The sequence below is a fragment of the Aulostomus chinensis genome, chromosome 13 (assembly GCF_037954235.1).
Source record: "Aulostomus chinensis isolate RoL2024-O1b breed Wild chromosome 13, RoL_Achi_v1.0, whole genome shotgun sequence".
Classification (NCBI taxonomy): domain Eukaryota; kingdom Metazoa; phylum Chordata; class Actinopteri; order Syngnathiformes; family Aulostomidae; genus Aulostomus; species Aulostomus chinensis.
The window spans coordinates 16746321-16771188 of record NC_141332.1 but is presented as its reverse complement, the minus strand read 5'-3'; the positions used below and the strand labels follow the sequence as shown (position 1 = coordinate 16771188).

The 24868-nt window shown below is 40.5% G+C and overlaps 1 protein-coding gene across 2 annotated transcripts in view; it reads left to right on the top strand.

Annotated features, from left to right (window-relative positions):
- The window catches only part of pcdh11 (protocadherin 11), a 139056-nt gene extending 120553 nt beyond the window's left edge, over positions 1-18503 (top strand). For both annotated transcript variants that reach the window (XM_086221701.1, XM_086221700.1), the window contains one exon: positions 14160-18503. In XM_086221701.1, the coding sequence (XP_086077827.1) occupies positions 14160-14617 (458 nt within the window). In that variant the 3' untranslated portion in view covers positions 14618-18503. The remainder of the gene's footprint in view (positions 1-14159) is intronic.
- Positions 18504-24868: the final 6365 nt, after the last annotated feature.

The window sequence follows — 24868 nt, the reverse complement described above, 5'->3', positions numbered from 1 at the left end:
GATAATGGTATTATCAATGTAACACAGCTTACTCTCCTGTTATACGATGATTGCTACTACAACAAATTAATATGAATTATTTTATACAAAAACCTTCCATTCTCCTTATTTTCTAAGCGGCATTCACCCAGACCGTTTATTGCAGATGATAGGTGTTGTTGAGGGCGTGCCTGTGTGTGTGTGTGTGTGTGTGTGTGTGTGTGTGTGTGTGTGTCTGTGTGTGTGCGTGCACGTGTGCACATGCGCGCGCGTGTGTGTGGTGGGGGGGCAAGCTAAGGATTTGAGGCTTGGGTGAATGTCATCAATCAGCATTAACCATCAGCTCTGAGCTATTGACTGATGATTCACCGTGGCAGAATCTCCGCTGTCTCTAAAATGAAAGGCAGCAGCAGCAGCATGAGGCACAGACACACAGTTGATTGGCACCTCATTGAGTCTGGCAGGAGATCCTTTGATTGCACGAGCTGTCAATATCACGTAATTGTTTTTCTTACATACATGGTACCCTTTTTTTTTACAGCAGGGACTTTATTCAGTTTAGCTTGGTAGCATTGTTCAGGTACTTTTTTTTCATGACTTAAAAATGTTGACTAATTATGATGAGGCAAGCATGTTGCGCATGGTACACCTACAATTAGCATAATGATATTAAACTGATACTTCGCACAAAAATGTTTTTTTTTCCATCAGTCAGTCATTTTCAGATGGTTTGGATTCATTAAGATTTGTTTCTCTCCTGTATGAATTCACAAAGAGCTAATTGAAGCGTGTAGCTTGAAGCTAATGGACAACCAGGATTAGCAAGCTAAACAAGCGATTGCTTTAGAAACTCATGAGCTGTCCCACGTTGACAAGGTGTGCGATGTAACTTCCTGACAATGGAGTCTGGGCCAGTTAGGAGATTTCAGCTGAAACTGTATTGCCAAACTCCCACCATAGAGCGTGCATCTATTCGGATATTGTCCAGATACCGTCCTATCCAGACCAACTCTTCACCCATTACTCATATAGAATTGTTTTGTTGACAGAGTATTTCTATTTAGACTGGCGTGGCTTTTCTAGCCTTTAAGAACGTGGTTTGCCATGCCAGGAAACCTTACGGCCCAGTTGCATGTTTGGTAAAACCACCCATGTGATACTACTCAGCCAATCGAATCTGTGTCAATCACAAAAGAGAAAATCCACACACTCATACACACAGCGCATTTCCATCCAGCTCTATACTGTATATGCGCATTCTCAATTTCTGGAGAATAAAATCCAAGCAGAAACTTAAAAATCTGAATGAGTATCAAAAAAATGATAGCTCCTCATAAGGGAAGGTGGAAAAGATAAGTTAAGTGTATTTATTCAGCAAATAAATGAAGACGTCCATCCATTACGTGAAGGTCAAGGCTCGTGGTCTCGGTACCTATGGTTTTGTACACGTCCTGTTGTTTTGTTTTCTTCATTCGTGTCCGAGTTCATTTGAGGTTTTACCAGAGCTCTTTTAATTGCACCATCTTGCTGTGCCCTCTTCTTCTTCAGTGGGAGAGGAGACAATTAGCTCGCCACCTTCTGCTTATCTCGATGAACCATCAGGCTGTTGTAGCGAGGTCAGTTTTTGCTGAAAATCAAAGTATTCATGGACTACTGAGTGTTCAAGCGGATTAAAAAAAAAAAGATTTGGATTATTCTGTACAATTGGTTTGGGAGCCTGTACACAGAGGTTTTGAATAGTTTTTCTGGTGTTATTCTGCATTAGCTTCTAGCTTCCAGCGAGAGGTATTTGTATTGCATCATGCTGGGGGGAAAACAAAATACTTCACGAGTTCAGGACATCTAACTGTGAGTAACTGATAAACAAATGACACTTTTTGGGTGAAGCATCACTCTAATGTGATTACCTACTCTGCATAGTGGATGGAATGAGATTTTATGGCCCCATTTACCCTCTTGTTGATACTGTGGACATGTCATGTTTGTAAACGTGCACCCGATATGTCATTCTAACATCATTTCATTAAGATTCATAACCCACACTAGACATCCAGATTAGCTGCATATGGTTGTAAATCTGTCCTTCTCGGCATCCCTGGGGTGCATCGGAGTAGCCAGTTATGCCTGCAAGCTTTAATTGGGACCTTTTCAATTATCACATAAATGTGTTGCTGGAATACATATACTGCTCGTGAGCAGCCTTCTGTCTTGACAAGGGTGAACTCAATGTGCATTCACTGAAGTCAGGTTCAAAATCGAGTTGAGATTTCATCTTAAGTATCACCTATAAGAGCTCTGGGAACCGTTGGGGGGCTGAGAGAGCAAGCTCAAGGTCAGTGGAGAAGACATGATTTAATTTAATTTAAATTGAGACGACCTACCTGATAGTTTGAAATAATTAGCAATATCAGAGAAGGAGAGGGGAAGAAAAAAAAAGATAGTTAGACGAGTGGCAAGTCATCAGTTTAGTGAATTGGATGTCAACGTGACGGCTGGACTTGACTCTGCATGTCACAGGTGGAACGAATTCAAGAAAGACATCTGAATTTAAAACACTGCCACATGCTGACACTCATTCTTTTTGGTGTGTGTTCTTCGACAAAGCAGATATTGTTTTACTGTCTTGAACACATACTCAGCAAGAAACTAAACGTCCATGCAAACAAATTCTTGCGAATACTCAATTATGGATATGAGGCCTATATAAATCCCACAAATCATCTGGTAGTTTTCTCTTCCCACCTGTAAAACAACTTCTGCCATCCCTTCGGCCCTAAAAGACCTCAGAAGTAACTTCTGCCCGGCCCAACATTTCCGCACCAGTAAATAAAGAGGAAATGAATTGTATCAGTGTTGCTGTCTTTGCTCATAGTGAATAGGAAATTATCATAGAGATGGGTATTGGTGCCTGCACACACTGAATTACATACAGAGCTTGTTTCTCCCTCTCTCTGTCAAACATTCGCTCACGCACATCCACACAAGCAACACACACAGACACGCACGCACACACACACACGCACACACACACACGCACACACACACACACACACAAATGCAGTTGCTGGAAATAAACGGTAGAATGAAATTGGCTGTAGTGATGTCATTGTAGCAGTGGTGGTTGTAGTGGCGGCAATGAGCCAAGAAGTCCTGGCAATTTCATACACAATTCTACGAACACCAGGCCATGTTAGCAACTGTCTTTCCATTCTCAGGCCCAGCAAAGACATGTCAACATTAGAAGCTATACTAGATGCCAGGCAGAAGAAATGTGACATACCCTTGCCTGGTTGTGGGTGTTTGTCATGTTGGAGGAATACAAAACAACTGACATAAAGAGGATGGCGCCTCGGGAGAAACAAGTGTCCTCAGGGCTTGACAGGCACACAAAATCAAAGACGTGTGGTGTTAATATCTGATAGTTACCGCTCTAGGCTAAACAGCGTTAAAGACATTCAGGTCAATGGGTTGCCGGCAGTCTCCAGAGCATAGTCGCATGACCGTTTTCACCGACTCCTCCTCTGTGGACTGTTGCAGCCACTGGGGTATTCTCTTCATCATCACAGACAGAACGCAATCAGCAAACCTACTTTCTGCTTTTGCCCTTTTATTTTATTCTGCTGAGGCACCTCTGTTTAGAAGCCAAAAGAGAGGCTATTAGACTTGCCACCAAAGAACTAAAAGCAGCACTGAAGACTAAAACAGGTTTTCAGGTTTGCAATAGAGTGAGTGCATATTCAGAGCAAATCTATAACAAAGGCATTTAAAGGAACAGTGTGGAGGATCCAGTTACATCCAGAGATGAAGCTTTTGCCTCATCCAGTTGGGTGCTGGGTAACCAGTGGTGGCCTGCAGGATGATCCATGGATGAGCCTGCAATCCTGACTGAATGTGGCTTCTCAAAAAGAAAACACAACAACACAATTTCTAATCACTTTTTTTAGAATTAAAAAAAAAACCAAATATTATTCAATGATAATTACTTTGTTGTCTTGCAAAAGGGGCAGTGTGACCTTGTTGTTTTGTCCATCTGAATGCTGGCGTGTTAACGTGACATTCACATAAATAAGAACGGATGAATCTGAACAGAGTCATAGAACTTAGAGGAACAGTCCATTATATTTTATAATGTATCTGGATCAAGATCGAATGATGTCGTCATGATGATGTGACAATATCCTTGGTAGAGATATGCCATCTCTGAGTCTCTGTAGTATTTGGAGCTGCTCTGAAGATAAACATAGAGTGTATGGCTCATTCCAAATGAACAAAAATGCAAATATATTTAGCTTAAGAGGGGAAAAACTTAGTCTCATCTACTTGTGACGTTATGTATTGAGGTTATAGAAAAAAGAGATAAATAAGAAATATTTGATGTTCAGTTTGGACCGGAAAGGTGCAGCGAGAGCTTATACGTTTTGAACCGCGCGTCTGACTTTTTTTTTTTTTTCAAAGTTTGTAATAAATTATGTTACATGCAATGAGTTGGATAAATTCAAAGTGACATTTGAAATGTATTCACGCCCAATTGCTTCTATATTTACATTATGATAATGTAAAGATGCTTGAGTCATAGCGGTGACTTAGATCTCCATAATGTGCAGTTAATCAGTGTAATAGTGGTAACACTGCCTGCAACATCATCATCATAATTGTGTTTGTGTAAGGCTAACTGTTTTAATGATGAGACAGCCTTATGGTTGTTTGGTCTCAGAGTGAAACCTTAATGATGCATTTGATAGCTGTATTAATTCCAATAAGTGATGGGCCACACTTTATTTTATTTTTATATGTATATATATATATATATATATATTTTTGTGTGTGTGTGTGTGTGTGTGCGCGCGCCAACCGTCACTTTGCACACACCCACCGACTCGTGGTGTGTGTCTATCTGTAGCTGTCGTTCTCCCTGTTGCGAATGTTACTTGACAATGTCTGCAGTCAACACACCCAAATAAAGTGCGTAGTGACAGAAACATTAACACAATCCCCCGAGTACCTCTGTGAATTTAGTGAGAGCATATCTGTCAGCGAGGCCCTGGAGGAGTAAGAGGCATATATCTGAACTTTCACTGGCTGGTGTTTGGGTGGAGGATTGTGACAGTCAACATCAAAACAGTAAAAGTAAAGCTGTGATTTATTGAATGTGCAGCTTGTGTCTGCTTTCATGTTTGGCAGCGATACATTATATGACTTTTTCCTCCTGCTTTCAAGAACATGGCGATGCGGATGAATTAAACATGTTAAGCAGAAACAGGTCTTTCTCTGAAAGCCCTACCCTTTTTCATGATAACCCCTTTTAAGGCATTCAGTGGACTTATCACAGAGTATAAATAGGGCAGAATTCATTATTCAGGGGAGGTTTTAGTGAAAAATTAATAGTTGTCCCCGGAGGGTCTGTGACGCTTTGGAAAAGGAAAACCTTTAAAATGTACACGCATTGGGGGATCAGGCAAGTGTCTGCCCCTCGTATTAAACCTTTACGATGCTACAATGCACACTGATAAAATATATGTTTACCAAGCAATAATGACTGAGACTAATAACCATACACACTCAATACTCATGTCTAAGCTTTTCCAAAAATATTTTGAAGATGGATATAAAAAAAAATAAGAAAAGCGAAGCGAGAAGGGATGAACGTTTGCTCCTGACACCTCGAATAGATTACACATTTTCGTGATTGCCTAGTCCGGGACTTGAGCTCTTGACATCTAAAGGGAGACTTCCTCCATGACTAGACTGAATGATTTTACTCACTGTACACAATATGTACATAAACACACTCAAACAGAGTAAAAACTGTACAGCGGGTCAACTCTCAGTTCACGTGCAATTTCAACCGAGCCCCTGAAACCATTCCACCTGCGGTGCTGAGTGGTTTTTCAGCCTGCCAGTTTGTTGAAAGATGGGTTTCACGATGCCTTTGTATCCACTTCCTATCTGTCTCGCCGTGGAGGCAATAACAGTAATGTATGGCTAAGGGAAAACAGAGCTAATCATCAATGACTGCAAGATATATAGCATATGCAATGGCACCTTGTTTATTACCCTCTCTTCTCCTCCTGCTGCTGCTGCTGCTGCTGTTGCTGCAGAGTCCGCCGGCTGTACAGACAAGGCCGAGAGCTTTCCTCAATGTTAATTTGATTCATTCTTGTTTTCCATAATAATTGGGGGCAATGGGTCAGTACGATGAATTTGCTTGTAACATGACACAGGATGTGTTGGCTGTAGAACAGTTTGTCTCTTCAGTCCATCATACAGAAACAAGGACGTCATTTTTATGAGCTATTTTCTGTTTCTCCAGTTGTTGCTCCTATAATGCAACAGGTTTATTCGTATCAGCTTATAAGTGACATTTCCAGAAGATTAGATTCATGCCGGAAACAATCAGATCCAACTTAATCGTCCTATTTTCCATTTTTTGGGGATGTTTTTAATCCTGAAATGTTCCTTTTCACCCTCACTTCTTCATTGTAGTTCACATTATCAACACAATACGGAATTTTTCTTTTTAGATATTCATCCATGCGCAATGAATTCTAAAGTAGATTCACATTCTTTAAAATCCTATAAATATGCATTTATGTATTGCTTCCTTGTCAGCAACAGCATACCTACAGTATATCTGAGTCCCCCATCACACACACACACACACACACACACACACACACACACACATGCACAATTCACAACAAGCAGGAATGAATGACTGTTCTCGATGAGATTTTAAAATACACAAAAAAGCCTGAATGTGTTTGCCCTTGTGCATGTACAGTGCATGAGCATGTCTCTCTCTCGTGCCCCCCTCCCAGTAGGAACACACTCTTCCTCCTTCTCCTCCTCTGTGTGTGTGTCATTGTGGTGATGAGGACTGATTGCAGATTGTTACGGTGTTTGTACCTCTCATCTATCTGGCCCATGCTGTGTATTTGGCCAGGCCTGATTGTGTTGATGGTGACACCGGCAGCTTGTTCACGGGTGGCGGTCGTGATGGTGGTGGTGGGGGTTTAGGGGGCGCAAATGGTAGTCCAGACATAATGAAGGAGATGTAATCAACCAATGTCACACAGAAAAGAAGTCAAGTGTCAAGAGGGAAGCTGCTTCCGTGTTCTACCCCTCCAACTGCTGATGGAAATCACAATTGTCAAGGTTTTGTAAACATTCTTTTGCGACGGCAACAAAAAAACAAATCCAAAGTTGAAGGAATTACACTAAATTAGATCCATACATTGTGTATTCTCGGGAGAAAAATAGGCGACATACTTTTAATCAATGACAACAAAAAGAAAGGAGCAAGTGCACAGGGGGGTGACAGGGTGGGGATCCTTTCTCCCTTTGTGCACTTTGTCCCCTCTGTGTGCTTCGTTATTTGTTTTGGTGTTCTAATCTCCGCCGAGTCAATAATATTCTTTGTTGTCTGAAATTGTGTGTCGAGAACAAAAAAAAAGGCCTCCTCCTTTTGTTGAAAGTACCTGTCTGTGACTTTTCACTCTCTCTCAGACTCCAAGATAAAGTAATCATTAGATGTTTTCTGCCTGCAATTACTTTCCGTTACAATGGGTCAAACACTAGGAAGGCAAAAAAAAAAAGGTGGAGAGTCGACAAGTGTAGATGGATTACAGGCGCGGAACTGTATAGGTCCCACAAGTGCTGATAAATACGCAAGTGGCTCAGAGACTCGCCGTTGTCAGCGGCATCTCAGTAAATGCATCAAAAGTAATTAGTCTAGAGTATATATGGACAACCTCGCTCCCCTCTTATCTGTGTCACATTGTCTCCTTTAAAAAAGACCATTCATTACATCTGGCACTATTTGTTTTAAAAAGTGAAAAGGAGGAGAAATAGCATTGCTTCTATATCTTGTATCGCTGCAACAAAGAACTACTCTGAAATGTATGTATTTGCAGAGAAATCCACTCTGCCGCTATTATTGTAGTCAGCATTACCATTCACTGCTCCTACAGATAGCAAGTAGATGAATAGAAATGTTTCTTTTGTTTAATTCTTCATTGAACAATTAAATCTTGTTGATAAAATTGTGTAGCAGACCTTCGTCAGTTTAGCTCTTCCTCTGCAAAGGTCTTTTTTTTTATATAGATATAGATATATATGGTCTCCCTACATGGCAGCGCTGACCTCTGTCGTTCTCCTGATCTCTGATTTCAGGAAAAAAAACGCAAGGAGAGTTTTTATTGCTACAATGGAATATTTACTCCCTCCTCCACGCACTTGTCACAGTATGACAGCCCTTATTGCCTTTGCCAGGGATTATACTGTACCTTCTCCTGATAAAAGTAAAGAAAAACCAAATAACATTGGAGTCTGACGTGCAGAGAAAAGTTAATTTTCTCTACTCATTGCCATGGAGACAAGATTTATGCCAGAGAAGGCACATGGGTCTCTGAGCCTGCATATTCTCGAGTCTTTGTTAAAGTATGGGAAAATAGGTGTCAAACTAAAGGTAGAATCTGATTGAGCGGTTTGAGAAACAGGGTGACAACTCCTCTATCGCCACTGGCGAAGGTGACACTGAAGAGAACAGAGCAGAATATGCCTTTTTGTACTCTCCGATTAAAAAGTTATGGGTGACTGTTTGCAGCATCATATTCAAAACTGCACATGAGGGAGTATGTCTTGTTGTTGTGTGTGTGCGTGCGTGCGTGCGTGCGTGCGTGTGTGTGTGTATTATTTCCAGAGAATACCACTGAAACTCATACTTGAGAACACATATTAAAGCTTTAAATCAATTACAAGTTTGCATCATGAATACAAAAAGTCCTGAAATGCATCAAACATGTCAACAGGCTTTTTTTTTTTTAATTCTGTGACAGACGGACGGATTAGCCTTCAAATGGTGGTTTCATCAGAGTGATGAAAGAAATGGCATTTCTCTATTCATTGTAATGCCAAGAGGTTTTTAATAGCACGGTTGCTATTAATTACTATCCATTTGCTTACCAGATTATAAATTTGGCATGAGTGTAAGGCCACTCTCTCTCAGACACACACACACACACACACACACACACACACACACAAACACACACACACACACACACACACACACACACACACACACAGATATCAAAATCCCTCCACGTCAAACAACAAATTCGCCCAGCTCGTCGAATATCTATGCTCTCTCACGCCTCCTGTGTCTTATACAACTCACGAGGCAACCCTTTGGCATCTTTTTGACATGCAGTGGCCTTTGAGCTAACTCCAGTGTAAACCCATTTATGTCAACACGAGATTCAAAGGGCTTTTGACGTCACTTTAGAGGGAGAAATTCCACGTAGGGCAAGCAGGAGAGGGGGTCGGTGGGCCAAACAAACATCGGACATTGTCGTGGAAGATGGATGCTCAATTGTCTGAACAGCGACTACACGACATTTGCAAAGGGGTCCGGACCGTTTTAAAGTTCCCCCACCACACATAAGACGTACAATAATACTCTATTGCTCTTGTGGCTGATGGGCTTTTTGCAGAATATAGAAAAGAATTTTATACAAACGACCACATTAAAACACCCAATATACTATGTATTTTTAGGGGTTTTATTCACACGCTCCTCGCCACACAACATGTCCCTCCTCTCTATGAACTCCCTTCCTACGGTTTGTGCACTTGCAGTTCTCAAAGTTCCACATTATTCTTGAGCAGCTTCAAAAATATTTGTGATGTCACAAATCATGCTCGAAATCTGATTTTCAGTCAGCCCAGGGAAAATTTACGCTTTCATTACTGAACGTGAGAACAGCCTTCTAGTGTCAAACCTCTCATTCATCATTGCTCACTGTGAAGCTCAAACATCCAACAGCGGGAAGGAGGAGCGATTCGGACTGAAAGGGGGGCTTTAATGTACCGGAGCAGGTTAGATTTTGTTCCAAAAAGTACTGGAAAGAGTTGTGAGTTGTCAAGGTTGTGAATGCCACCCAGAGCTCTGCCTTTGAGCATCTCATATTGACCTGAACAGCTTTACATTGGATGTAATTGACAGTCGGCTTTGTCTCATATAGATGCAAAGGGGAGCGTGCTACATCGATATCAGACGCTGAAGACTGTGTGGCGAAGCGTCCCTATTGGACAACCTGGGATGAGAACGGGCTGCAGATAACGTGTGCTTGTGTAACCTCTTTTGTCTGTCTCTTCTCTTACGACTCAAGAGCACATGATGATGATGATGATGATGATGATATATTTGCACTCCTGATCAGCACTGGTCCTATAGCTGAGCCTCTTTCTCATCTCTTGTTTGTTTCTTTGGTGGCATAATTGAACCTGTTGTAACTGCAGAGTTGTAGGTGATCAAGCTCTAGCTGTTCAACGATTCACTTTCTTGGTGTAGTTATATTCTGGAATATGTATGAACTTTTGCACTTGTTGTGAACACTTTTTGAAGCCTTCAAAGACTTTTTAGTGAAAAAAAACCCCAATGACAACAAAAACACCTACAGCTTACTAATCAAAACCTTTTAAAAGAGAATATTTACATTTTAAAGATGATAGCTGTCCTATAATTACTGGATTGTCTCTCCTAATGCAGCGCACCTGTGACAAACACAGTAAACAATTGTGATTTGAGCATGATCTTAATCATTCGTGCATGAATGGAGCCAATTATTGTCACCGACACGTGTTTATTCATGAGTCCGATGCGTATATATTCCAGGGTACAAAACCAGCAACACTGTGAGACGAGTTAAAGGCCGAGTCCACCTTCCTGATGGCTCTTGGAGGAGTCCGATGTCCTAGATGCATGCAATTATCCTTTTAATTAGCAATAATGAGTTTGTGCATGCTGAATAATGAGTCCAATCGTGATGTGTGCAGACCTTAATATGAAGCTCATCAAGATATAACAGGCTCTGTCAGTAAATATCATCAACTGTCATGTTAAATATCTCATAGCGTTGTACTGAGAAGCCCTGATCAGCCCGCTAATATGCACCCTCGCTGTCTGTGTGTTTTTGTGTTTTTTGTGTGTGTGTGTGTGCATCCGCATGTGTGTGTGCGCATGTGTGTTTGCGCATGTGTGTTTGTGTGTGTGTCTGCCTGTCAGAGTTTGTACTTGAATTAGTGGATTTCATGGCCATCAGAGAAAAAAAACAAGTCCAATTGAATGCAAATCAGTGTAATAAAGCAGCAAAGTATAACACAGGGGCACACAATTGTCAACATTCCAGATATCTTGTTGTAAAGGTGGCGCTCAGGCAAGCTCGCGGGACTGATACGTGCTTTGCTCACCTTGAATAAATAACACTATTACGACGTTACCTTGATGCCAAAATATAACTAATAACAGAAGGGGTTTTATTCAGCTTTTACACACAAGCTTGAGCCAGACTAGAAATATTCCTAATAATGAAATCGTCTTCAAAATGATTTGTACATCGCAAACTCTTGCAGGAATTCAAAATTCAAGCACTTGCAGTTCCACTGGATCAACAAAATCATATGGCCAGTCAAAATGTAAATTGTAGTCTTTCTGCTTTAGTACAGGGAGAAAAAAAAAATTGGGTGCTGAGAGTGATTCACTCTCTCTTTTACAAATGTTATACAAGCTTGTGTTTGACCACCCAAACGGGAGGTCGGCTGAAGGTGGATGCAGCTGTGTTAGATCTGCAGCTGCAGCCAAAGAATGTGAAAGATTTCTGTTTGATACAGCTGGATACAGGTGGATGGTACCTTTCCATGCAATATTACCATAAGATAAAATAATAACCTGAAACCTAGAGCACTGCGGGATGTCTGGAAGTACACAACAAGCCCCATGGATAATAGATTACCTTATGACAGAGCAGTCAAATTAGCCTGCAGGCTGTTTTGAATGGGAGCATGAATTGAATAGCACAGCAGTCAAGTTATCCGAGGTGATTGTAGGTGAAAGAGTATCAGATGTTCAGTTGACTTCATGGAGGAACTAAACAGCTATCACAGTTTAGTTACAACCACATCACCACCGCTTGGTAAAGATGAATGGCCTTAAATAAGAACAGTCAGTTCTGATCTCAGGCTTGCTTCGATTACACCCGATTGTTTGCTATTATCCCCACTTGTCTGCCATTCAAATTTCCTTGAAAGGAACGTAGAAAAAAGAATGTTCACAGCATCAGGAGATTCATGGCGTCAGTGATGTGTGATTCCTCCCGAAAGCTCGGCGGGGTACGGTTGTTTCCCCTGAATACAAAAGACAAGCGGCATCACAAGCAGGCTGCATCATACCTCTAGCTGACGAAAGCAGCCAGAGCTGTCAGCGACATCACTCACGCCGCGCTCCCACCCTCCCAAACCCGCCTATCCAAACTATCCCTCTGGAATAGAAAATAGCACTGGGCTATGTCTTTTTGGAGAAGCTAGATGTGAAATACTGCATACAAAATTTGGAGGCACTGAAAGCTGTTGACACAGAGCTGCTGTGAATTCAAGCTGTGTGAAGCCATAAAGCCACAGATTACCTTTCATTTGTAGACGGCGCTAACATAAACACACCTTCACCTTTGGGTGTCACGATCAGCTAGAGTTGAGGACAGGGGAAGTAATCTGGGAAGAGACACACTTTTTTTTTTTTGTGCTTAGGTTAGGATCATTTATTTGTGTTTACAGGTACATTCTTGTGGTTCAGCCGGGTCTAATAGCATTACCTCATCAAAAGAAGCATCATCAAAAGCAGAAGACACTTGGAGAAAGATTGAGTCGCGGCACAGCCCAGACTTGGCTCAGCCCTATTGTGGTAACTCAGAGAATGACAAAGCAGGATCCATTTTTGCTTTAATGAAGTTAGTGACCCTCTGAAAGGTGACACTTTTACCGCCCAAGGGATTTATACACTCCTGCTTCAAGGCTTCAGTTCAATATGGAGAGGACAGATTTGACTCCACGTGGGCCACTCCAAATATATCCTCACTATTTATACCAGGCAATTCCTTTTCGGACGCTGCTCTCATAATTAAAGTTGACATCACGCTATCCAATCTATGATAGAAATATATATATATATATTTAAAAAGTTTTAAAAAGTGAGTGCATTGGGCCGTTGAAGCAGATAGTTCTGCGAGAGTAACAGAGAGTAATCAGAATATTGATTTTCATTTTATAGAAGGCCATAAAACAATGTGGCGAGAAGATTTGCTGATACGGAAATGAATTAGACGGAGCATGTGTGCATGTTTGTAACTTGCATAAATGGAATAGTCATCCCAGAGTACTTGGGTCTAAAACCATTCAATTATTTATAGCATTCTTACTTATGCAAATATGCTAAATAATTTCTACGTGACAGCTTGAAGCTGAAGCCTGGAGGAGGAATGTGATGTTTGAATGAGGACCCCTCTGTCCTTTGCATGGCCTAGGAAACATAACACTGCAGGCTCCTGGTTGCCTTGGCGCGTACTGTTTTACATTCTAATTATCTGGCTTGACAGGCTTTATTGCTGAGGCTCAATGCTGAGGCCTCATTCCAGACTCATTCCACATGTGATGTCAGTGCAGGGATAATGAGATAAGATAGCTTGAGTGCTTAGCCTTGCCCAGTCGCCTACTCATTCAGTCTCGTTTTTTTTTGCCCCCCTCCCACCCCACCCCACCCCACCCCACCCCATCTCACCCCATCTGTACATGCTGCCTATTGTCACAATGACCCATTGATATATTCAGTGTACCTGAAATATGCTCAGCGTGTGAACTATTTTATTTGACCGGGTACATTTTGGATTCTGAGCGATGGTTCAAGGTGTGCCACACTGACAATGATTAGCATAAACAAAGCTTTGTAAAGATGTTCATTAAATATTTAATACGGTAAAGACAATCTGACATACAAACAGCGAGACATTTTTTTTCTAACTCTAATTAAGCTACAGGGAATTCATTGCATATTGTAGGTAAACAGAGCGAGTTATGGGAATACCAGTGGAAATTAAATACTCTGCTGGTGTTTTTCTCATTACAAGATGAAATGAAACATTTATCACTGACTTTCATTTTGCTAAAAGGCTGACATTTTGTGGGTCAACCATGGATAAGATGACTACTTTGTTCTGTTTGGATTATGATTCATGAGTTCATCAGGAACATTAACAGGACTCTTGTAAAAATATATGTCAGTTTTTGTGTGATCTGACCTGTATAATTCAATCAATTCCTTTCTTTTTTTTTTTATTTTGCCACTTCAGCAATCGAGGTGAACCTGCAGAAAGCCTTAGCCGAGGCCTCTGAGACCTGCACCCAGGAGTGTCTGATACTTGGCCACTCTGACAGCTGTTGGATGCCCCCAGCCCTGGCACAGTTCCAAAGTCCTGGGAGCATCAGCCCTGCCTCCACCCCTACCACCACTGCCATCTCCGGTACACTCCCCTCCTTTGGCTTTCAGCAGAGCTGCGCCCGGGGAGCTAAAGCTAACATGGGTAGCATGGGGGTCATGGATGGCCGCCATACACTGGGCAGGTCTGTGCCTAAAAAAGATGATCTGGACAAAGGGATCAGCCGGCCACAGTTCTACAACACCCTGGATAGACACTGTAAGAAGGAGGATACCGTCAAGGTCATCCCCCTGGCGAGTTTCTCCTCCCCCGGGAAGCAGACATCCACTAACGGGAGTAACAGCTCCTTCTTACATGAGCACCAGCTGTAAGAATAAAAGACAGATCTTCATTGGCCTGACATGCATAAGACTCCATTTACTTAATTTTTTTTTCCAGTGACTTATTGATGAGTATGTATGCGTCCGTGTGGAGGTATGCACCATTTGAATAACTACGACCAGCTCAGTCTTACTAATGAAGACTTCTGAGAATGGATTTCATCATGATCCTGAAGCTTTTCAGACCAAATCGTATGGGATCAGTCTGACAGCTTAAGCGTTTTAAAGGAAGAGGGAAAAAAAAGTCTCAAAGTAGCTGACCCGTGTATAATAAATAAAAGGTAGTTCTATACCAAAGTAGTTCCATCACAGGACAACAACAAAAAAGGAAAAAAAAAAAACATGTTTTAGTTTGGTGATGTTTGCTTAGTGATAAGAAAGGACATTGTACACTTCTTGTGCTCAGCTTAGCAGAACACTCTCCTCAAAGACCATTTTCCTCATGCAGAAACTGCAAATACAGTACTTTGTGTTGAGTGAGCTGAACTGGGCTAAATGTTAATTATGAGCTCTAGATGGATGGTGTTTCTCTTCAAGATATAGTGAACTTGCTCTGTATAACATGCAGCACAAACTCTTTTGGTGGTGGAAGATGTTTCTTTTGTCTTGCCTGAACATGTTTCTGAAGTCTATTTTGGTCAGGGGACTGCAGAAGGATTAAAAAAAAAAAATCTGAAAAGCATAAGTAGGCCAGTGGTAGACAGCACCGGTAATCTTTTGCATTCTTTTCACCAAGGAATAGCAAACAAAATACAACACATATCCGAGATGTGTTCCATACGTTGGATGCCCCATCTCTGCCGATGTCATTAAAAACAGAGTTAACCAATAGCATCCTCTCGGTAGCTTCGCCTTGAAAGATGCAGACAGGTGCACTTTTGAAAACCTAGCCTTCTTCTTTTTTTTTTTTCTTTCCTTTTGTTTCTGTGTTTTTTTATTCCCCCTCATATTTTACTGCTCAGAATCATTCACATAATAACAGCTATGGAGCCAATTATGAAATTCTCAGTCTAATTACTTTGATGTGTGATCTCAGTAGTAATCCTCATTGCGGTTAAGAAAGCCTGGAATTGTTCTCGTAGCTGGTTGAAAACATGCCTGTGCTCGTACAGAAGCAATGACAAGGTGATAAGCCCTCAAAAAATAGCAACTTTAGCACTCAAACTCTTCTCATTATATCATTAATAGCCACTAAGTTCTTTCTATGAATTACTACATGTGTAGCTCAGAGTTTTTTCCTGGTTTTTTACACTAGAATGACAAAACTGAGCTCAAGAGATTGTATTGATGCTAATTAATGATGCTAATGCTATCAATAGGACTCCTCGTGTCATGAGCACACCGCATCACTGCCTGTGTCTATTTCCTACGGATGATGATAACTACTTCAGGCTAACTCTCCGTTGGAACAGATCGAGCGCAGTAGAATCTATCGCTACAGCATGATGTGACTTTGCTGATATTCATTTTTCTTCCCACTAAGATCCAATGCAGGTGTCTACATCATCAGGTAAATGATTCATGCGATTCATTTTCTTTCACCATCTTGCAAATTGGGAACAGCCCTAAATCTATAAAGCAACACAGCGTTCTCAAGGGAAGGTGCAGGGAAATTGTGTTTGCATGCTCTTAGCTTCCGCACCTATTCTTTTTGATACGCAGGGTCGGGATGGGTATCATTATAAAGAGGATTTATCTGAGACTCGGTTAAATGATCACTTAAAGGAACACTGTGTCAAGGACAAGGAAAAGGGTCAATTCAATTTCACCTCATTCAATCACGAAAATGAATTTAATTCAAAACAAGCAACTTGGATAAATCTTGCCATAAACATCACTTGATGAAAGAAGTCCCTGTTTGATAATCCCATTGCAGCTTATTTGATATCACTTCAATTCCGTCTCATTTCATTGTTAAAGGACAGACGTGTATTTCCAAATGGAATGACCAATACATATTTAATCAAAAGGAGCATAATTAAAAGACAACACGCATCATATTGTCACTGAAAAGTGAACTGGCTCTGACAAACCCAGCACGTGGGATCCGGAAGTTGGCGAAGACAGATTTAAAATCTCAGAAGACTTTTCAGTCATTTGTTTGCGTTAATAAAGAGGACAAATACATTTTTTCTGGGTCGACTCCTTTCAACAGAGATAAAGCAACAATGAAATTTTAAAGCACAAATTGACAATAAGAAGTGCGGCCATTCTTTTTTTTTGTTAGAGTTAAAAGCAACACGTTGAATTGCACCCTTCCTCATACGGTGGAGGCAGAGAATATCAAACACAACTGGATAATACACTGTCACTCTGTGTTATTAATGTACTTGTTTGACATAATTTATCAAAATCACGTGTACAACATGCACTATATAATAATATGGTATCTGTCATCCTCACTGTTTTAACTGCAGCTGCATTCACCCAAAGACTCTAGGAATTCTTACCGCATGAATGCATATCGTTGGGACATTGCTTTGAATACTAATATGAGGTTGTTGGGTTTTTTTGTGGGTTTTTTTTTGTTTTTTGTTTTTTTAGTGCTGCAGGTCCGTTTTATTCAGGCCCTACTATAGATAAAAATGTATTCTTTTTTTTAATAAATATACATAAAGAATGTGCATTTGTTTTAGGGAGGGGTGAGGATCCTCTGAGTAATAGAGCCGCTCCGTCAAAAGGTTTCCATATTTCCCCCAAACACACGAGCAAATAGACAAAATGTCAGGAGCGATCACAGTCTTTCCACTTTGCACGGCCTCACTTTTGTTTTCCCATTTTTTTTTGTTTTGTTTTTTTTTTTGCTTTGTTTTTTTCTCTCCTTCCAAATTCTACCTTCTAATAATGATAGAAATAATAGAGATGCTATACAAGAAAAAAAAAATCAAATACTAGAATATTGAATTTTTTATTTATTTTTATTTTTTTGAAATTTTCAGACATTCAAAATGTGTGTCACGATTACCATGTCAAACTGTGTCATAATTTGCATGAGCTGTTTGGACTTCCACGAGGTGTTTGAACACTTGACTATGTAGTTGATGCATCCATCATTAGATTCAGTGTCAGTATTGATGTTTTACTGCTCTACCTGTTCGTCTGTCTTATGGAACAAAAAAAAAAAAAAACTGTTACACAAATTCAAACGTTGTAAAAGTGTGCATACCACTTATGCCTATTAAGTACACACAAATATCTATCCTGTTAGGTTAAAAAAAACAAAAAAAACAAACGACAAAAAAAAAAAACGGATTCTACACTGTACATAGCAGTACCCCCTAAGTAAGCACTAGTCATAATGGTTACAAACTGGAAAGACAGTAAAGGCTAAATACTGTAATACAACATGTTGCGAAAAAGAGAAGATGAGATGACAATCTCTGTTCTAATGTAAATGGTTACATATGCATAATATTGAGAGTGTTATCTGAATGTGTTTAGATGATCCTGCATGAGTGAGTGTGTGTGTGTGTGTGTATCTGTGGGAGAGAGAGACAGAGAGAGAGAGAGAGCGAGAAAACGAGTGAGAGTGTGTGTATTTGTGTGCGCACATACATGTATTTGTATACTGGCATGCGCCTTGCCAGAAATATTTTATGTACACAAATGTATCTTGTACAAAAAGCTATATCAAAATATGATACAAGACTTAAGAATATGCTTGTAAATTAGTCACCAGTGAGTCAGGTCAAGTTTGCTTTGAGAAGGCTTCAATGCTTGCCAGCGAATATGTATTGGTCAGTTAAAGCTATACAGTCTGTATTGTCATGCCTTTGTAAGATATCCCATTTAAATCTATGAGAGAAAAAAAATGACCTTCCATATAGTGAAATGGTTTTTCTTGTCATTGAATTTTAATTGAGTCATTAAATATTGAGTCCTCAAAGTATGGATCATGCTTGTCCTTCATTTTACATTTTAAACGTAAAAATGCATTGTTTTACCACTGAGGGAGGTCACTGCATACTGCTGGTCCAATTATCGACATTTCTTGCAAATGATCTGAAACTCATCAGACTGAACATGGAATAGCGTCTTCATCTTTTTTTTTGTTTTTAAGTCAATTTATGGGAAATAGAAAGGGAAAACCTCAACATGAGATGCTCCGTCAAGGTGTGTAACGGTAGGAATCCAACCATCCAGCCATTGTCTTCCGCTTATTCCTATCAAGGGTCGCGGGGGAGCTGGAGCCTATCCCAGCGGCTACTGGGGAGAGGCGGGGTTCACCCTGGACAGGTCACCAGTCCATCACAGGACCAACATACATAGACAAACAACCTGTAACTGTATGAATTTTGTCTTGAATCAAGACATCTAAACCAATCCATGTAAAAATCTCATTATCACATAGTTGCCTATTTAGACAACCAGCTGATATGGAGCCACATTAGCAGTTTAGCTTTTTGCCCCGGGAAAATACATATATATATATTTTTTTTTTACTTAGATTGTGTGTAAATGCTTTTTTTGCATCTAAATCTAAAAATGTGGGTTGGAAATCCAAAACAGTGAGCCTGAAGTTTCATTGAGAAGCTGTGAACTGAATCTACTTGAGATTTGAAAGTTATTCAATATTATAAATTGTTGCTGTTGCCGATGCTACCCTCCATGGGCCAGGTCTTCCACTAGGTATTGTAAAAAGAGAGAGCGAGGCGTCGAAATGTACGTCCATGAGCTGTTGGATGGTCTTGATAATCTGGGGGAGAAGGAGGAAAAGGTTAAAGGGTTAGAGGTGGAACATAGAACATAGGATGGATTTTTAAGGATGCAGAGTTGCACTCCTGGGGTGTTACCTAGTCTAAGTTCTGTTTTAAAAGGTGCCAGGGGGATGCGTCTGGTAAAGGTCCTGCGAGCATCCTGATGCAACAGTAAGTGGGTGCTCCAGTAGAAGAGATGGCACGCGGTAACACAGTGAAGGACCGCCTGCATGTCCCAGTTCGCCTGCTCCGTCTGCCCATTTGTCTGTGGCTGACAACCAGAATAGAGACAATAGCAGCGGCACCCAAAGTTTCACAGAACACTTTAAATACCTGGAGCTGCAACACATGATGCTCGGGGATCTCCGCAGTCTCAGAGGCAGAGGGGGAGCTTGGGAATGGGGTCAAAAATGGATGGCTAAAATGAGACGGTCTCCAGTGGAAAGAATACCTTCAGGAAAAGGAAGGCCAGAGACAAATTCCACCGCATCGTGAGAGCAGGAAATGTTGGGAACGGGCAAAGGCTGGCAGGAGGAGGAAAGAAAGAAGGAGATATAGCTGGCAGTCAGAAAAAGGTTCTTGGGTCTTAGGTCAGGGTGGCCATATTTAAGGGAGAGTTCACCCCACTGGAGCACCTGCAACCAGGGTCTGGGTGGTCTGGTTGTGGCTCCTGAACTGATCCTCCCACCTCCCAAGTTATTGCGGTCACGCAGGACAAGAACAGGATCCGGGGTCTCTTATTTTTATGGATCGGACTTTTTTGAGATGTCATGTCATGATGTGCACTGAGACGAGGTGAAGCAACAAAACCCATGTGGCCAAATCCAAATCAAGCGCAGGCAGTCTTCTCTACCTTTGGGCCTGTGCTAAATATACATAAAACTAAATCTTACACGGTAGTTTAGTTTACCCCCTTTTGGTCTTTGCTTGTGCTCTGTTCAATATCAATTCATTCATCCATCACTCCATGTACCCCTGCATTTGTCTGTTCGTCCATTCATCCATCCATCCGTGAGAGATTTGATGCCTCAAAGGCAAACTCTGCAACAGCTTTGACAATCCCCCTGGGCTTTGTATCCTACCTGAGGCCCTTTTGGCTTAATGCCTTATCCGCTGTTCTTTTATGAATGCACACAAGCCCTCCGAGGGGAACCTGGATCTTACAGTGTGCAGCAGTCTCCTAACAGACTACTAGCTTGTGCGACACAAAGAGCCGTGTCATGTACCTCGTAAGACGCCGAAGGCTTTTGCTGGACTGTGTCATCTTGAAACACATTATCAGCATATGATCAGTCCCCAATCTCCTTAAAGAGTGCTGGATTTGACCTGCTCCATTAGTTTTCTATGGTAATTGGCTAATAATGAGACAGTGACAGTGCCAAGGATGTCCGCGCTGTCAAAACACGCGCGTACCCAATGACACCAATCTGCATTTCCAGTAATTGCTGCATATTTGAACAGAAAGGACTTTGTGATCTTATCAGTGCTCATTCCTCTTCTCACCCCCCACCCCGCACCCACCAACACCACCACCACCACCACCACCACCACCACCCCTTGCACTCCCATCTGTTAACAAGCCAACTTATTGTAAGCCTTGGTAGTTCTCAAGGTGTCATCTGTTGAAGTGTCAGGAGAACATATAGAGATTGTCAAACAGTACACTCATTTCAAATTGTAATTAAACTGGCCATCAGGTACCTTGAGGCTGTTTAGTCAACAGCAGGGTACTAATTACTATAAGATGACCTTTGGAATAATATCTGGTGAATTATTCATAGTTGAGAAAATTGCTTCTGAGACATACCAACGACATCCAAGGGATGGCTGAGGCGTATACACACACACACACACACACACACACACACACACACACACACACACACACACACACACACACACACAACACACACACACACACACAATAAATTCCACTCAAAGATTTCAGCCTAGCCATGAAAATGAGGTCAGCAGATGGAGGAAATAGTAGCTCTTTTTTGTTTTGTTTGAGAAAATGAGATAGCTCTTATGTGCACTGAGAGACAAAATGAATGTTTTTTGTTGTTTTTTTTTTTTTGCCAACACAAAGAGGACCATCAACTTCAGGTAAAGTTAATGTTAACATCCATTCTCCTGTGGTGACTTTGAAAATCACTCCCAGCATCCTCTCTCTCTCTCTCTCTCTCTCTCTCTCTCTCTCTCTGTCTCTCTCTCTCTCTTCTTTATATCTTTCTGGGGGGTATTCTGCATAAAAAAAGGCCAAAGGTCCCTAAAGAATTTATTTCCCATTTCTCTTAAACCTTTAGGGACATTCTGTAGAAATTACTTCTGGGGTTTTAGCAGGGCAAAAAAAAAAAAAAAAAGAAGTATATAAAGTCTGTTTAAAATGAATAGAGAGAATAGGAAGAAAACTAGTCTTCAAATCAAAATGACAACAGATGAGTGAATGAGAAGTCAGCCAGTCTTCTTGGCGCTATGACGGTGACATTAACCATATGGCCAGGCCCCTCAGAGTGACCTCATCCAGTATGATGTCAGCTGAGTACAGCAATGTTTTGAAGCGGGGTCATAAGCAGAGCTCCTCACTGCCATCACAGCAAACGCAAATGATTTGTCTAAATTTAGGGTAATTGGTAGTGATTAACATTGACCTTGTCCTCCATAGATATTCTAGAACCAAGTCACGCCAGAAACCATCCCTCTGCCGAGAGATTACTGGGACACAGTAGAGCACGCCGCGGAAATACAAACCTGTGTAGCTGTGCCTTGTTTTATTTGAAACATATTTATAAAAAAAAAAAAAGATTTTTTTTTTTTTTTTTTTTTTAATTTAGTGCCAGAGGCTCGAGCTAGCGGGGAATGGCTAATTTTCGAGATCCATTTTAAAAACAAACATTCAAAGCAGATGTTCTATATCATTTTATTTTGCTCATTATGTATAAGATTTTATCTATAACCTTTTTTTTAGGATGTTGTTAGAGCCACAATTTATATATGTTAATCAACAACAAAGAAGGAACATTTTCAAAACAACCTTCTAAAAGAAATGTCCTCAGGTTGTTCTGGAAGCCTGAGATGACACAACTTTGTGTGTGTGTGTGTGTGTGTGTGTGTGTGTGTGTGTGTGTGTGTGTGTGTACAGTATAAAACATTCTTGTAATGTGACCTATATATCTGCAACATTATGTTATGGATGAGCGTATATTATGTGAAATGATAAATGTTCTCTTTAAAAACAAAACTTTTTTTCGGACATAAATAGAAGTAGGTGACGTTAGCCTCTATGCTAAAACTCAGTGCCCAAACTCTGATCGTTCCGGCTAAAATGAGTAGAACCAGTTAACTCTGCCGTGTCGGAGTAAAACTGAAATATTTAAGAAAAAAATATATCCACAAAACTTTTGTGTATGGCTTGTATCCCCTCAAAATAACACTGTATGAACATAACTGCAAAGAGAATTTTAGAGGTTCCGACACTACGGCTGAGGGGGTCTGGGGTGGCCAGACACGTGATGCATCTCTGTTTGTTTTTATTTCATCAGATTTAATTTTCTTTTTTAATTGGGAAATGCCACAGTTCTCAATAATAACACTTCTGTTTTTTGGGGTTTTCTTTGGTGCATTGAGTTCAGAACCAACACAGTCAGTGTGGCTACACGATAGCTAACGTCTCCGGTGTGTTTGAGGCGTCACTCTGTCGCCCGACTCTCTCCACCACCGCCCGACTCTCTCCACCACCGTAGCTAACATACAGTGCCAAGAAAACCTTTTAAATAAAAGTGTGAAGGGGCTTTTATTCTCCAACGATTTAGCAGGACAAATCCCAGTAATCATAACATCTGCAGCAGCGTGTCGCCTTGCCTCTTTGAATAAGGTTTAATTTTCATCTTAGTCCTTTTTTTTTTTTTACTTTTCTGTCTGTTCAGCCAATTAACTAACTTGGTTTGCTGTTTACTTTCCTCATGCTCTGTTTATACAGAAAACAAAAAACTACACATCACTTCCTTTGAGTCTGCGATTGTTCCTGGTGGGAAGATACCACAAGGCAAATAAAGGTTAATGACCCAACTTCAAATAGAATCACTACTCTTTTTATTTTTTTCTGCATCCGTGTGGTATTTAATGGCCAAAACAACAACAACAAAAAACCTTGTCAATATGAAACTGTGTTTATTTCTTGCTTGAAATTAAGAGATAACAACAAAGCCTTTGTCTTTTAATCCTCTCAGGGTTTTTCCCCTGCCTAAAGTAAAGAGAGAAATACATTTATAATATTAACTTACCTAATAGATAATGAAGAGAAAGTTCATCTTATGCCCCTTTCGCAGTGAGGAAGTACATCAGAGGAATGCTTTTTACTGCTGAGTTCTATGTGCAAATCTAAAGGCAGTATCACAGTGCGGCCGCTGTGCCTGACAAGCCCGTTCACGTTCAGCACACACGCAGCTTTTCCTGCTGTTAAGTTAGCAAGTCCCTGAAGCTCTTCCTCCGTGGAGTTTATTGTCAGAGTTTCTCCGATGGTAGGACGCCTCTGCCTCCTCTTTGAATTCCCGGAGATCAAACAAAACAACGCTGTTGATGCAGAGTGTGTTGTGTTTGTGGTTTGAATATATAATCAATTTCCATGGTTAGGGGTTTTATTTGTTGTTTTATTGTTGCTAGATTACTAAATGGATAATAAATATTGTAATAGGCCCTACTATGCTTGTGTGTTGGCTTCACTTTATCTCGCTGTGCTCATTAAAGGACCCGTAACTGGCACGTTTGAGTCTCTTTTTTAATTTAATTTTTTTCACCTCCAATCACACACCTTTTACACTTTTGCTGACCATTTTCAAAAACGTTTAGCATATTTTTCCACTGCACGGATATTAAAAGTATCTCCTCTTTGGCAGAATGATAGAAATAATAATAATTTTAAAAAAGTAAAATACCAAATTGTGATTTTAAAATGGTGAACGCAACAATGTTATAGTGGTAGCTGCACGGGAGAAAATATGCAACAAAACACTTAGATGTTCCCTTAATCGTTTTTCCGCGGTGGTATTATTCTAGCCAATCAACCTTTACTTTCAAGAACATTCTAGCAAACAATGGCATGAGAAAGCACGCTGGGATGAATAGAAAGATGCGACACAGAAAATCAATATAGCAATTATGTGTGCAGATAATGGACATCAAGGTGTTATTTGGAGTGACCAAAAAAAAAAAAGAAGTGACATAAAACCAATACAAATAGTGCAAACATTTCATCCCCTCACATCTGGCAACCTCTGGCATGGATTTACTGTCACCAGGCTCTTTTTTTGTTGTTGTTGTTGTGGTTGTTATTGTTGGTTTCCTGCATCTCCACAACTGAATTAAAAAAAAATATATATTAATTTTTTTTTTAAAGTTAGAATATTTTTCATACTTTTTAATGCATGAGCAGCTTCTTTTAAAAACTCTGTGACTATTATGATTTTCTAGTTAGAAAAAAAGAAAGAAAAACAATAACAGTTGGAACCAATTATCTGCCCAAACAATCTGTGACGGATTTACAGAA